General features: G+C 34.2%; 1 protein-coding gene across 1 annotated transcript; it reads left to right on the top strand.

Annotated features, from left to right (window-relative positions):
* Positions 1-977: 977 nt before the first annotated feature.
* Positions 978-14308, top strand: LOC121996537 (cycloartenol synthase-like). Its single transcript, XM_042550531.1, has 18 exons — positions 978-1448; positions 2037-2222; positions 2491-2580; positions 2687-2881; positions 3292-3376; positions 4941-5107; positions 6599-6787; positions 7971-8084; positions 8215-8337; positions 8421-8543; positions 8610-8708; positions 8777-8833; positions 9718-9764; positions 9860-10003; positions 10486-10663; positions 11572-11652; positions 12797-12880; positions 14008-14308. The coding sequence occupies exons 1-18, from the start codon at positions 1251-1253 to the stop codon at positions 14125-14127; spliced, it is 2280 nt and encodes a 759-aa protein (XP_042406465.1). The 5' UTR covers positions 978-1250; the 3' UTR covers positions 14128-14308.
* The last annotated feature ends 264 nt before the right edge of the window (positions 14309-14572 follow it).

Consider the following 14572-nt stretch of genomic DNA (forward strand, 5'->3'; position numbering starts at 1 on the left):
TATCATCTATTATCGAGTCATTCGAATTGATTAATCTTACAATTGATGGATTTAATCATATAAAAATTTCTCATTAACTATCGGGATAAATCGAGAAGTATTAAGTTCATCTTGACGATCAATATTTTTAAACATGTTTTTACTGGAAGAAAAATCTCCTACAATATATTATAATTGTAACTTAAATCTTAGATTCTTTAATTATCCGATAGAGAACATAGCCGTTATATCATTACTCCGGGATTAATTTGAAATACCTTTGGTCAGATGGATAGTGAAAATTAAGTATTATTTGATAGAAAATAATTATTTTTTTTTAATAAGATTGAAATTGAGTTTTAGTGTGTAAATTATAATTATGAAATACAGACATTTAGCAAGTTCGCTCCATAATTAAAATCATTGTACTATCGAGCCGATGGCACATAGATAAAGATTAAGAATAGAAGAGAATAGTCCCGGAGTTACGGTGATTAGGCTTGTTAATTAAGTGTTTAAGAATTGAACCTCAATTTTAACCTACCAGAGAGATGTTTTTTATGGGACAATAATCCTTAAAATATAGATATCTAGTGGGACAATAATCCTAAAAATACAGAGCGCTTCTGGATTTATATGTTACGGTGTTTTTTATTAAAAATATTATTATTTTAATTATTGTAGTAATTATTAGGTAGCTATGATAATCTAAAATAAAATTACTTATACAAATCACTATATTAAAATAATATTATATTAGTTTTTTATTAGTTGGTCAGGATCACTCAGTTATTCTAAAACAATTTTTTAGAATAATACTGAAATAAAAAAAAGATTTGACGACCTATTTTAAGGGTCGGTAAATATGTGGAACTTTTTTAAATTTTACAGCAGAGATTATTAGAACTTTACAAAGGGAAATTAGTACACGGGGAGTGATTCTAAAATTGTGATAGTTTTGGAGGTCAAGTGAAATCTCCTCTTCTATATGTTTGGACGGATCACTCGCTTGCTTCCCCCAGCGACGAGTGACGCCTCTGGGTCCCCTTCTACTCCGATCCCTAGCATCGGAGACGCGAGGCGATCTCCGACGATCTTCTTCCATTTATCTGACAGGTTGAAACGCGAGGCCACTGCAGTGAACGCGGTGGAGGCGGTGAGGGAGTGAACCGCGGTGGCGTCTCGTCCTCTGCTGGATACTGACCCAGGCGTGAACTCGTAGCCCTAGATTTTACTAGGGTAGCCTGATACTATCCATCTTCGACCCAACAATGTGGAGGCTCAAGATCGCGGAGGGTGGCAGCCCCTGGCTGCGGACCACCAACAATCATGTCGGAAGACAGGTGTGGGAGTTCGACCCGAACCTCGGCACGCCCGAGGAAATCGAGGAGGTGGAGAGGGTACGTGAGGCTTTCCGCGAAAGCCGGTTCGAGAAGAAGCACAGCTCCGATCTGCTTATGCGGTTGCAGGTACGAGGTATAGGTCAGATTTTTTTCCCCATAGAAAGTCATCGTAGGTTTGTGTACGATTGTAGAAGATTAAGAACTGGAAACATTTGCATAGAAAGCTGAAGGAACTAAAAAAGGAATAATAGTTGACTTCATTGCATAACAAAGAAGAAATGAAAAGGAAAGACAACCTGGTATCTGTTTTGTTTATTAGAAAAGACATGATTAATGCTTATTTTACTCCATTTGCTAGAGCCTAGAGGAATTGGTTTATTGGGTATAATCGAATATTTGAACTCAACTTTCAGCAAGTATTTTTTTTTGGGCGAAAAGCAACTTTTTAAAGATGTTATCCTCGCTGAAAACAAAATAAATGACACCTTAATTCGAGTACTTTATTTGGTTTAATCAAAATCAAATACTTCAACTCCATCATTCAGTTAATTGTTTTTTACTTTTTTTTTAAAAAAAATTTGTCCGTAGGTCTTTCATTGCTTGAAAGTAATGGCGCTGTTATTTTATTAAGCTGCTGAAGTGCTAGTTCTCAGAGAAACTTATTATCTTTTATGGAGACAATTTGTAGTTATCATTTTCTTTGCTTTAGTGCAGTTTGCAAAGGAGAATCCACTTGACATGGACGATTCTATAATCAGGATTCAAGATGATGAAAATGTCACAGAAGCAACTCTGGAGACTGTCTTAAGAAAGGCCATTAGCCGTATATCTACTCTCCAAGCACATGATGGACATTGGGCTGGGGATTATGGTGGTCCAATGTTTCTTATGCCAGGATTGGTATTTTTTTGAATCTTTTGATAAAAAAATTATAAGAGCTTAACCCTTCTTTCTAGTTAATGCTTCTGCAAAATTTTTTCCTTGATCGTTTTTATGTGAATGTTTTACTTTTATTTAAAAACTCAACTTATTAGTCTTTCGGAATGCCAGTGAAAGCTTGAATTTTGGCAATGATGGGAGTCTTATCAGACAAGATACCCAATCTGAATATCTCATATCAGGCGATTAATAACTTTTTGTGCTTTGATTTGTTACCTGTTACCTGCAGATAATAACTTTACATGTTACTGGAGCTCTAAATACTGTTCTGACACCTGAACACCAGAAGGAGATATGTCGTTATCTGTACAATCATCAGGCATCATATTCTTTCCATTTCCTTTTTGATAAAATTGATCTAGAATTTCTTTGCTTAGTTGTGATTCAGCTGTTTTTTTTTTTTTTCCTTTTTTAATGTATTGCAGAACAGAGATGGAGGGTGGGGCTTGCATATTGAGGGTGATAGTACTATGTTTGGTTCAGTGTTGACTTATGTTATTCTAAGGTTGCTTGGCCAAGGACCTGATGATGGAGATGGGGCAATGGAAAAAGGGAGAAAATGGATCTTAGACCATGGCGCTGCAACTTGCATAACATCATGGGGAAAGATGTGGCTATCGGTAGGTAATAGTGTCTTTCTTGTATTAATTTTTTATTAATTAAAATTCGACATCCATGTATTCCATAAGTCAAAGACAGCTATCTTAGTAAACAACTCAATATTTGTCGGTTGATTACACTAGTCACATGCTTTGCTTCCATCAAGGTTCTTGTCACAGAAACATATGGTAACACTTAACCTGATATCTCCCTTCCATCAAGGTTCTTGTCACAGAAACATATGGTAACACTTAACCTGATATCTCCCTTCCATCAAGGTTCTTGTCACAGAAACATATGGTAATGCTTAACCTAATATCTCCATTGGTAGGGTGCACAAGGAGTTTTTTCACTGCTTTTACTCTATTTGTTACTTATGCCACATATACATTAGAAGAGCCTTGATTCTTTTGTACTGAATTTCATATAGGTTCTTGGAGTGTTTGACTGGTCTGGTAACAATCCTTTGCCACCAGAAATGTGGTTATTGCCATACATTCTACCAGTTCATCCAGGTATATATTTTTTGTAGTACAATATGAGTAGGATATCTGATTTAAATCAAGAAAAGGATTTAAAAGCATAAAAAATTGTCTCATAGAAATCTGAATTGTAATTGGTAAAACCTTTTTTTATTGTGGAGACTGCCTACTGCCTACTGCCTACTGCCTACTGCCTACTGCCTACTGCCTACTGCCTACTGCCTACTGCCTACTGCCTACTGCCTACTGCCTACTGCCTACTGCCTACTGCCTACTGCCTACTGCCTACTGCCTACTGCCTACTGCCTACTGCCTACTGCCTACTGCCTACTGCCTACTGCCTACTGCCTACTGCCTACTGCCTACTGCAATAGTAGTAAATAAGAACACATAAGATTACTTTTGTCCATTGAAATTGAACTTCAGTTATGATTGATTTCCGAACACAAGCAAAGTAATACTAAGATAATTTCAATTCTTAGAACTGATTTTGTAACTCTTCATACATTCACAAGAATATATAATGTGTCACAGGCAATGCACCTAATCTATAGTTTCTGTTGCAGGCCATGACCATATTAGGTAGAAGTAACTTCTTTGTGACTTGAAAATTGAAGAGCGAATTTCTACATGGAAATTCTAACTATGTTCAAGTTACATGTAGCTTAGTTACCAATACAATTAATTTATTTCTTCTGGGTACTTCTTTGGGTTAAGATGTAGTATATGATTACTTGGGGAGACTAGATATGTCCCCAACTTTTCACATGAAAATTGCAGTATTATGTAACAGTAAATTTATGCATAGTTTAATTCTTTTAACTATTTTTATCAGAACTCCATTATCTCTGAATTTGGGTTGCTCACCTTTTTATGAATTTCAATAAACTTCGTGTATGCTTTTTATACCTTTGCCTAAACTCTAGCAGTATTACACATCATCACAGATATTTGTTCATGCTACTAGTAGTGATGAAATTGAAATTCTTGACAACGGCCATTCTATTTTGAGATCGAGCATCCATTTGACTTTTCTACTTGGATCACTGGACCTTCTCTACTATGTCTATGCCTTATGGTATTTGCATCAATGTTTTCTATTCATAGCGTCTGATTACATGAAAACAAAGATAGAACACAATGCCAATTCTACTTTGAGATTGACCATCCGTTTGAATTTTCTGCTTGAAGCATTGGATCTTCTCTACTATGTCCATGCCTGCTGGTAATTCATCAAGGTTTTCTATTCATAGCCCATGAACATTTATCATTGTGATCGTTAAGTTGTGTAAGTCCCAACTATTTGAGGGCTGACTACAATGATCTTATTCCTCTGTTTGGTTTGTTGGTTTTTCTACAGGGTAGGGATAACTAGATTCATCAGGTAGTTTGAGTAGGATGCAGCAGATAACTATCTTTCAAACAAGTGAAAATGAGAAATAGCATTAACAGAAGGCATCATCCAAATTGTAGTCATGGCCATTTTTTTTATCTTTTGCATTTATGTATAGGTTTCATGTATATCAGCAATTTTCATTTCCAAACTAGATTGTCTATGTGTTCAGAGGGCAACTTTAACATGTATTCTTGTTTACAGGACGAATGTGGTGCCATTGCCGGATGGTTTACTTGCCCATGTCATATATATATGGGAAGAGGTTTACTGGTCCAATTACACCCATAGTCTTATCATTAAGAAAGGAGATATTCAATTGCCCATATGATCAGATAGATTGGAATCAGGCTCGTAATGAGTGTGCAAAGGTTTGCAATGCTTCTACTATCATGCTGTCCTAAGTCCTCACTAATTGGATATACTGTCATTATGCATGTTTTTGCATCATGCTTCTACTGCTGTATTTGCCTGAGTACTGACTAAGTGCACCTGCTGTTATCGTGCATGTCTTTGCATCTTTATCCTTATATTATGGTGGTGATACAATATGTAAATGTGTTGTGTCACAGAAGAACCTATAATTCAGAGATTGTGATCTTTGCAATGGTTTACTTCATTCTGTTCAAATATATGTTGAAGACACAAAGTGAGTTCGATAACTCATTACAAATGAAGTGCAAAAGTGTGTATTAGCAATTGATAGCAAAGGTTAACTTCTCACATGGTTCCTTGTGGAAATTAACTAATAGCATAGTGAGTCATACTGATCACAGATCTGGCTTCGCTTATGCATTATTTTGTAGCATAGGTATATGAACACATTTCATACATTTTTCATGTCCCAAACTACATATATTTACTTGATATTATAACCAGTGGTAGCATCCTGAATCCCTGTCAGATAATGGGTTTCTTATAATGCTTTCGTATCAAAGAAGTTATTATCTTGGTGTATATTACGGAAGTAGCATATGTATTGTTGTGCACCTTGTAATTGTATTTTGTTGATATGTGCTGAGAATGCTAGTTCATTGATTCTGAATCTCATTGTATCTTGTTCCAAGTTATCTATGGACTTGAAATTGATTTGACTAGAAGTTATCTTCTCCACATTTGTCCTTACTCTTCCAATTGTCTTACTTGGCAGACCTTTTTTGGATGTAATTTAGGCTCCTCCCAACCAAGTCTCATGGGCTCATGGCCTGCTTATCCAAGCATCCTGAGTTGTCCAGCATAAAATTGGTTTGTAGATAACTCCTTGGAAAGCCACACTTTCCTAATGAAGGACACCTCATCTACCTGGTCTACCTCGTCTATATCAGCAGTGTTCTCTTAGCTCTCCTTGCTTTCTAGTCGTCTTCAAAAAATTTCCAAAACTGAGCGATTTATTGAATTGGCTCATCCTCTGCCCCCCTGGGTTCATATCAAGGCACTTGTTTTTCTTTTTTGTCCATTGTAAATCTGAAGGACCGGGATCATTCAATTAAATGTCCATAGAATTGCCGTCCTCTCATAATGGTGACAGCATTTATTTCACTATCTCTTCTCTCTTTAGTCTTGCTTCCTCATGTGACATCATCTAGCTCTTGTCAATTCCTTGCTCTTAATGGCTACAAATCCCGAAAGCTGTCACCTCTCTCATTGCCTATCTTTCATTGCTTTGGTTATTCCTCTCTTGGTGCCGGTAATTCTATCACTTTTTAGGCACCACAATGTCTAGAAAGTGCATAATTCATTTACCAGAAAATCATAATATAAAACAAAATAACTCTGTAATAGTTGGCTATAACTTGCAAGTTTGGATGCTTGCAGTATGCACTATATGTTTATTTTTGTGGCTCTGATGATTTATATTTCAGGAAGATCTATACTATCCACATCCATTTATACAAGACATCCTTTGGGCATCCCTTCATAAAATTGTTGAACCTATTTTAATGCATTGGCCTGGTAGCTTGTTGAGAGAGAAGGCTATTAGCACTGCTATTCAGCATATCCATTATGAAGATGAGAATACTAGATATATATGCATTGGTCCAGTTAACAAGGTAAGTCAGAAATTGTTTAGAGAAGTACATTGCTGTTGATTTCTATTGCAAACCACATAATTCATTATTGCAATTCACCATAAGTGCATAACAAAAAAAACCATGGGCTATTTCCAGGAGAGTAGATCCAGACCCTGCAGCTTATAAAAGGAGTATTTGATTGTCATAACCACTCCTTTTTGACTTACTCACATCTGTTTTATGTGCCTTTTGGATAGTCTTTAGTTTGATGTTGCAGAGTTTTTTAGGTTATGAAATGGGTAAACTTTAGTGATAAATTCAGTTAGTTTGCAATTAGACTTATGAGATTCTTTGCTATGCTTGTATATCCCTGAAGAACTTATGAGGTCATGTCTAGAATTTGTTACCTCAAGGTCCTCGATTTCAGAAATCTCTATCGCTGTGCATATTAAGATCAAATGTATTATACTTCATGGTGGTTATCCTATTTTCTGGTATAAATAACTGTAAAAGTATTTCCCCATAAATCCATGCTTATCATATGCTTGTATATCTATGGAGAAATATGTCTACAAAAATAAAGTTTGGATTCTGGCTTAAAATGGAACCTATTACCTTAACTTCAGAAATCTTGATCACTGTGCTTATTTTAAAAAACCCCAAATATATTGTACATCATGGCGTTTATCCCATTATCTATTATAACAAACTGTAGAAGTATTTTTTGCCCTAAATCTTAAGAGATGTCTTCAAAAACTATATTTTAAGCCGGACTTGATGTTTTTTCTTGTAGATTTATAATAAACTTGAAGTTTTGAATTATATTTATCTATCAAATTTTATATTAAAATAGTAATTTAGGTTTGCATTTGTTGGCAGCTTACCTATTTCTGGAATTATCTAAACTATGTTCTCCCTTGAAGGGCTTTGGAATTAACTTTGAAGTCTTCTCTTTGAGATACCATTTTTTTCCATTTTGTGAGATACCGCTTTTTGGTTTCTTCTTAATTTTTGTTACACGAAGCATTTTGTGCCATATATCATGTTTAGTAGTACTTTATTGTGAATCATTCATCTAGAGTTATAGTATAGTGGTTAAATGAAATAAGAATAAAAAAAAACTGAAACTTGTTTTCCTTTCTGACCAACATTGTAAAGGTATTATAATTTTCTTCAGCAATTATTTGTAAATACTGTTTTTTCTGCAACTTCATCTATGTAGGTACTTAATATGCTTTGCTGCTGGATTGAAGACCCAAATTCGGAGGCATTTAAGTTACATCTTCCACGAATATATGATTATCTATGGGTAGCTGAAGATGGAATGAAAATGCAGGTATGCTAGATTTCTCAATGCATGAACTCTTATTAGTTTTTACTTCCTAAAATCATATAGTGTCTGAATAGTGTGTGTCGTACCTTTTGTAAGTACTAATGAAGTTGTTGCCTTATTGTTAACTTTGCAGGGTTATAATGGTAGCCAGTTGTGGGACACAGCTTTTACTGTTCAGGCAATTATGTCAAGTAATCTTTCTGAGGAATTTGGTGTAACTATCAAGAAGGCTCACGAATACATTAAATTTTCACAGGTTAGCATTTTTCTTTACTAAAATTTTGTGTGTATTGCTCTATTCATATGTTAGTATATTAAGTTTTCACTTCTGATTGGAAGGTCCTTGAAGATTGCCCTGGTGATCTTGATTTTTGGTACCGCCACATTTCCAAAGGTTCATGGCCCTTTTCGACTGCAGATCATGGGTGGCCCATCTCAGATTGCACATCAGAAGCACTTAAGGTAACTCCTATATTCTTTTGTCGAGCAAAATCTCTTGATGTTCTGATGCTAATGCTTCTTCTGCAGGCAGCCCTCTTGTTATCGAAGATTTCTCCAGAAGTTGTTGGTGATCCAATTGAAGCAAGGAAGCTTTATGATGCTGTTAATGTCATCCTTTCACTAATGGTAACTATATCAGAAACTGATGCAAAAAGTTAATGATAACTTTTTTCCTAATTGTAGTTATGTTGCAGAACAAAGATGGTGGTTTTGCTACTTATGAACTTACAAGATCCTATGCTTGGTTGGAGGTAAGTAGTCCAAAAACAATCTGTTTCTGTTTCTGTTGCTTTATGTATATATTTTAATCATGAATCTTGAGTTTGTTTGTAGAATAAAAATAATTCAGTGGTCCTTGTCTTTGAAGTTGTTAATGTTCTAAGTAAATTGAGGCATAAAGGTTAATTTAGACCAGGATGGATGCAACCTGCATAAGTTGACGAAACACATCAGCACTGATGTAATGTTAAAGGTGTCAAAAATGAGATTTAATTGTTTACTAATAATAATAATATTATTATTATTATTTATGAATTCTTAGATCATTAGTTCAAGGTATTGTTATATGAATTCAAGAACCATACAAACTTTGGATAGTTGAGGAAAGTGTGAGAGGAACAAGACAACAAAAAATAAAAGAAATAAGTAAACTCTGGCACACATACAAATTGGAGTGGCTAGTTTATATCTGTAATTTCTTATTGTATGTTCTTCATTGTTTTTTAAAAGTGAAATATCTTGATTGACTGGTCTCTTTTCTGTTTTTAAAAGAAAGAATTAAATCCTTGAGCATTTTTGAGTAGTGTATAAAGTGAAAGATCGTGGGACACAAATGGGATCAATGTACAATTTAACAAAAGATGCTATCTTTAGTTGTTGCATTTTGGTTTGTCAACTCATATTCCTTGCAAGGACACATGTTATGGAATCTGGATCATAAACTTCATGTTTGGTTCAAAATCATGGTCTTGATGAACATAATGCCTTTCATATATCACAGAAAGTATTGATTTGTCTGTTGGATTGGTACATAAGCACCTAAGGTTTTATCTATTGAACTAGGATAGAACTTTATGTGCCAGACTTCTACCAAAGTCATGCCATCTTTGCTACTAAATTGTTTTTCCTCTTACAGATTATTAATCCCGCCGAAACATTTGGAGACATTGTTATTGATTATCCGTAAGATTTCATCACTTCTATTTCTTAATATAACAATTTTCTGTTTATTTATTTAAATCAATTATATGTAGTTGAAATGCAATTGCGATTTACAGGTACGTTGAATGCACCTCAGCAGCAATTCAGGCATTGACATCATTTAAAAAGTTATATCCGGGCCACCGGCGAGGGGAGATAGATAATTGCATTAACAAATCAGCATGTTTTCTTGAAAAGATTCAGAAAAATGATGGTTCATGGTTTGCACTTAATATCTCTCCTAAATCCATTTTCAGAACTCTCTTTTGTCATCTTTAAACAAGCCATAAAAGGAAAATCATATTTGGAAAATCTAGTTATCCTGTTTAATTAAAAGATTTGCGCAATAGTAAACTGCTGCCATGTGATCTTGAGGTCATGGGTTCAAGTCGCGGAAACAACTTCTTACAAAATGCATATTAAGACTATGTACAATAGACCCAATGTGGTGTGACCCTTCCCTGGACCCGCACTGGCAGGAGCTTCGTGCACCTGGATGCTTCATCTGATTAATTAAAAGATTCATCAAGCCGATGAGTTAGTTTACTAATTCATGAAGATCCATCTTGTTGATCTATCATTTTCCCTCTCACCTAATCTCTAAACTTAGTTTAGTATTTCCCAGGAAAAATCTTTGTGATTCGTTATAAAAATGCTATTGAGGTATTTAAACTTTTCATACCAGACTGATTATTTTAAACAGGTATGGATCTTGGGGTGTTTGCTTCACTTATGCCACATGGTTTGGAGTAATGGGATTGATTTCTGCTGGAAGGACATATGAGAGAAGCTCTTGCATTCGAAAGGCATGCAAATTTCTGTTATCTAAACAACTAGCTTCTGGTGGTTGGGGAGAGAGTTACCTTTCATGTCAAGATAAGGTTAATTCTTATAACCCATTTGTGTTTTCCAGCTTCTTCCATGAATAAACACACCACCGTATGGTTATAGTTCATTTTTTTTTTGGATATTCTCTCTTTTTAACATACATATCATATGATCATTTTCACATTTGGTTTATATCTAATAAGTTCATAGCTTCATGCAAAAGAGCACAAACATAGAAACTACACTGAAGATATTTAAATTATTTCCTTCTCAATAATAGAGGCACATTATTTGGCTTTTGATGAAGCCATTTTTTTCCAAACAAGAACAGGTTTATTTGTTATGGTAATTTAGTCAGGGATTTGTTATCATTACTGGGGTTAAAACAAAACTGAACATTTTAACAAGGGGAAAATTCAATTATGAAGCTCATATTGTTGCAGGGCGAGAAACAAAATCTAGATGATGCTCTTGGATAATTTGAATGTTTATAATCAAGTAGGGAGTAGCCACTAATATGGCTACTTGTTGCTATTTCTTCCTTTCTTTCACCCTTTTTGCCTTTTAATAATGGAATTTCAAATTTAGCTGGATTTTTTTTGGTAGATGAGCAGATCACAAGCCATTGCCTTTACAGATTGTTTCATTTGGCCATCTCACGTCTTTATATATTCCAAGAAATTTGTGCATGAAGTAGCACATTGATTTCATCTTTATATTTTAGGCTTATAATTTGTTCAGCACAATCTTGGTTTATTAGCCCCCAAATAGTTGGGACATCATTTGGAAGTTGACTTAGAATTCATCAAAATTCTAATTCACAAAACAACCTCATTCCAATTCCAATTTATGTTATCTACAATTTTGAACGTAGCTTCTACATTGGTTCAGAAGCTATTATTCATTTCATTTTCTCAGGATGGTAAATGATTTAAATATTTCTCATATTCCTGTTGAGCAGGTCTACACAAATCTGGAGGGAAACAGGATTCATGCAGTGAATACTGGCTGGGCAATGCTTGCACTAATTGCTGCTGGACAGGCCAGTTCTCTTCTATTTTTTCCCCTCTAGACCCATACTGATGGATCCTCGTTCTTTTTAATTTGGATAAAAGTAAAATTATCCAGAATATTCATGTTGACAATGCGTGACCTTGACTGAAAATGTTAATAGCATTCCAACTTAATTAGTTGTAAGGTTGCAAATGTCTGGAGGAAAATCTGTTGTTTTCGCAATTAACAATAGTACTTCACTGAGGTTTTATCTAGCCTATCAGACATGATCTGAAATTGAGAATATGTGTCGGTATATACCATAACAACAGCAAATTAGCCATGCAACTGAACTCTGATATACTTGTGGTAGGCTACTAGGACTGTAAACGAGCTTGTGAATTTTCTTTGATCTTCCTCTTTCCTTTACATTTCAACTCTATTTGAGGCCTATAGAATTCAAAGTCTTTGAAACTTGTTCATGCCATCTTAGTTCTCATTTTATCATCTCTTGATATCATACCTAATAGCTCCTAATTGTAATATCTCAATTTGCACAAATTTTCTTTTAGCCTAATGATGTAGAAAAAAGAATTATTTGAAATTTTAAATTCCAATTTTGAGTTGTAACGATCATCGCATTTTGGTTGTTACTTTTTTTTTTTCTTTTTCTTTTTCTTTTTTGAGTAGTTTGTTATTTGAATTGGTAGTGCTGGTGCGTGCACTAATGTGGGTAATTATTTACTTAGTCTTTGGCCTGAGACTATATAAACAATGTTGTCTTATCTAGTAAACACACTTATGAGATAATAATATTGCCACTGGCTCTGTATGAGATTTTTTTTCTTCTATGTGAGTTTAGGGTTTACACTGAGTTCAAAGTCACCAAAGAGACATACAACGATTACACGAGACTAAAGAAAGTTTTTCCTTCCACCCGAGACTTAAGAAATCTTTTCCTTCCACTTTTTTTAACCGTGACATTTTCTCACGTACTGTTTTATTAGTAGATCCAAAATGTTAAACCCTCGTAAGAATTTAAATCCATCCTTTCCAATTATTCCTCCAATTTTTTTTTTCTTTTTGTTGTTTAAACTATAACAACAGTAATTAGGGAGTTGTTTAACTTTTTTGTTGGGGCACCCTAATTCTTGTGTAGTTTAGACAAACTTTCTGATATTGTGTTGAAACAGGGTGAAAGAGATCCAAAACCATTGCACAAAGCAGCAAAGACATTGATAAATATGCAAATGGAGAATGGCGAGTTTCCCCAACAAGTAAGACATCTGTGTTTAACTTAGCAATCACCTAGCTTTATTATTTCCAATGGCACCACTCTGGTTCTTGCTCATGCATATCTTCGATTTCAAAAATGCACCTATAATATGAATATGCTAGTTGGGCAGTTTATTTGATGGTGCACAATTCATTCAACACTTGAGTATTTGTGAATTTGAATTGATTATATTTTGCTTCCTGTTATCTTTGGTTGTTGAACCCAATCATAAATATATGTTTTTCTTCTTTTCAAACAAACTAGCTTTTAATTTCCTAAACTAAAATAAAAAACAGTATTTTGTGATGCAAATACAACTTGCTCAATGCGGGAGGCTAAGTTGAGTGGAGAAGCAATTGGGTAAGGAGTTCTTAATACATATTTCAGTTTTTTGTTTTAAAAGTTTTTTATTTGTTATTTTTCCTTCTGGGTGTGTGTATCTTTAGTGTTTTCTCTCAATGCATTTTTATGTTTATTACTTTAGTTTTTAATTTCAACATTTTTTTTTTACTTTATCACGACCATTTTTCTTCCATTTCTACATTTTACTAATACTTTTATTGTACTCTTTTTTCCTGTCTTTTATACTACTCAATTTTGTTTTACATATTAATAACTATGATATGAAAGAAATAAAGTGAAAATATGTAAAATATAAATGATAACTAATGTTATTCATGGTTAATTTTTCCTGCTGCATTATTCAAGACTCAGTTAATATCTTGTCTTTTTAAACTAACGCCATCTCATTCCCATATCACATCCTATTTAAGTAAATTATTAAGTCATGTGATCGTTTCATTTAGGTGGATTAATGATTCTAATGATTAGGGTAAACAACAACACTTTAAAAATGAGGAATATTTTGATGGTTTGGAAATTCTAGGGTAGGTCTGGTGAAATGAAAATGCCCCTTGTATATTTTTCTCTCTCAACTGGTATTTTGTAATTCACTTTCAGTTCTTGGTTGATAACAAATTTTCTATTTCATGGTTCAGGAACTTTGGTTTGTTTCAACCTTTCACGTTTCTTTCATGGTCAAACTATGTTTATCTCAATTATTTAGGATCGTTCATCTGAAAGTTGTAAATCCGTAATATTCAATCTCTTCACACTTTGTATGAGCAGGAGATTATGGGAGTTTTCAACAAAAACTGTATGATCAGCTATTCAGCATATCGAAACATATTTCCTATATGGGCTCTTGGAGAATATCGCACTCGTGTCTTGTGCCCTAAGGATCACTGAGTCTTTAATCCTATAAGATTATGATATAAATAATTGTGATGATAACTAGCATCATGTTGTATATCTGCAATGTACCAAGTCTCTACTTGTGCTGAAATTATCGGATGGATTATCAAATCTTGGTTGGACGTTGTTTTTGCACCTAAATAATCTTTTACCTTGATTTTGCTTGTCGAACAAATCTTTATTTTGCATTTATATTATTTTTGGCCATGAGATGTTTTGAACTTAATTGCTCACCATTTAATCAAGCACTGTGCTAATCTTTCCCTGCATTAAGTTCACTGATTTGAATAAAGAGAATGAAATAGTAATTTCAAAAGAATGAAATAATGAAATAGTAAAATGAGAATAGTTAATCCTTCATGTAGTTGTGATTGAAATAAATGCTTCTCTATATCAGTGATGTGTACATTATCTGAAAAAGAATGTGATTTATCGGAAT

Source organism: Zingiber officinale, chromosome 6A (assembly GCF_018446385.1).
Source record: "Zingiber officinale cultivar Zhangliang chromosome 6A, Zo_v1.1, whole genome shotgun sequence".
NCBI classification, from domain to species: Eukaryota; Viridiplantae; Streptophyta; class Magnoliopsida; order Zingiberales; family Zingiberaceae; genus Zingiber; species Zingiber officinale.

Bases quoted from the DNA above. Each gene is read 5' to 3' on its own strand.
- LOC121996537 (XM_042550531.1), top strand. From the start codon at position 1,251: ATGTGGAGGCTCAAGATCGCGGAGGGTGGCAGCCCCTGGCTGCGGACC. The intron at 2,581-2,686 runs GCATCATATTCT...AATGTATTGCAG, and splicing joins GTTATCTGTACAATCATCAG to AACAGAGATGGAGGGTGGGG. The intron at 8,544-8,609 runs GTAACTCCTATA...CTTCTTCTGCAG, and splicing joins GCACATCAGAAGCACTTAAG to GCAGCCCTCTTGTTATCGAA.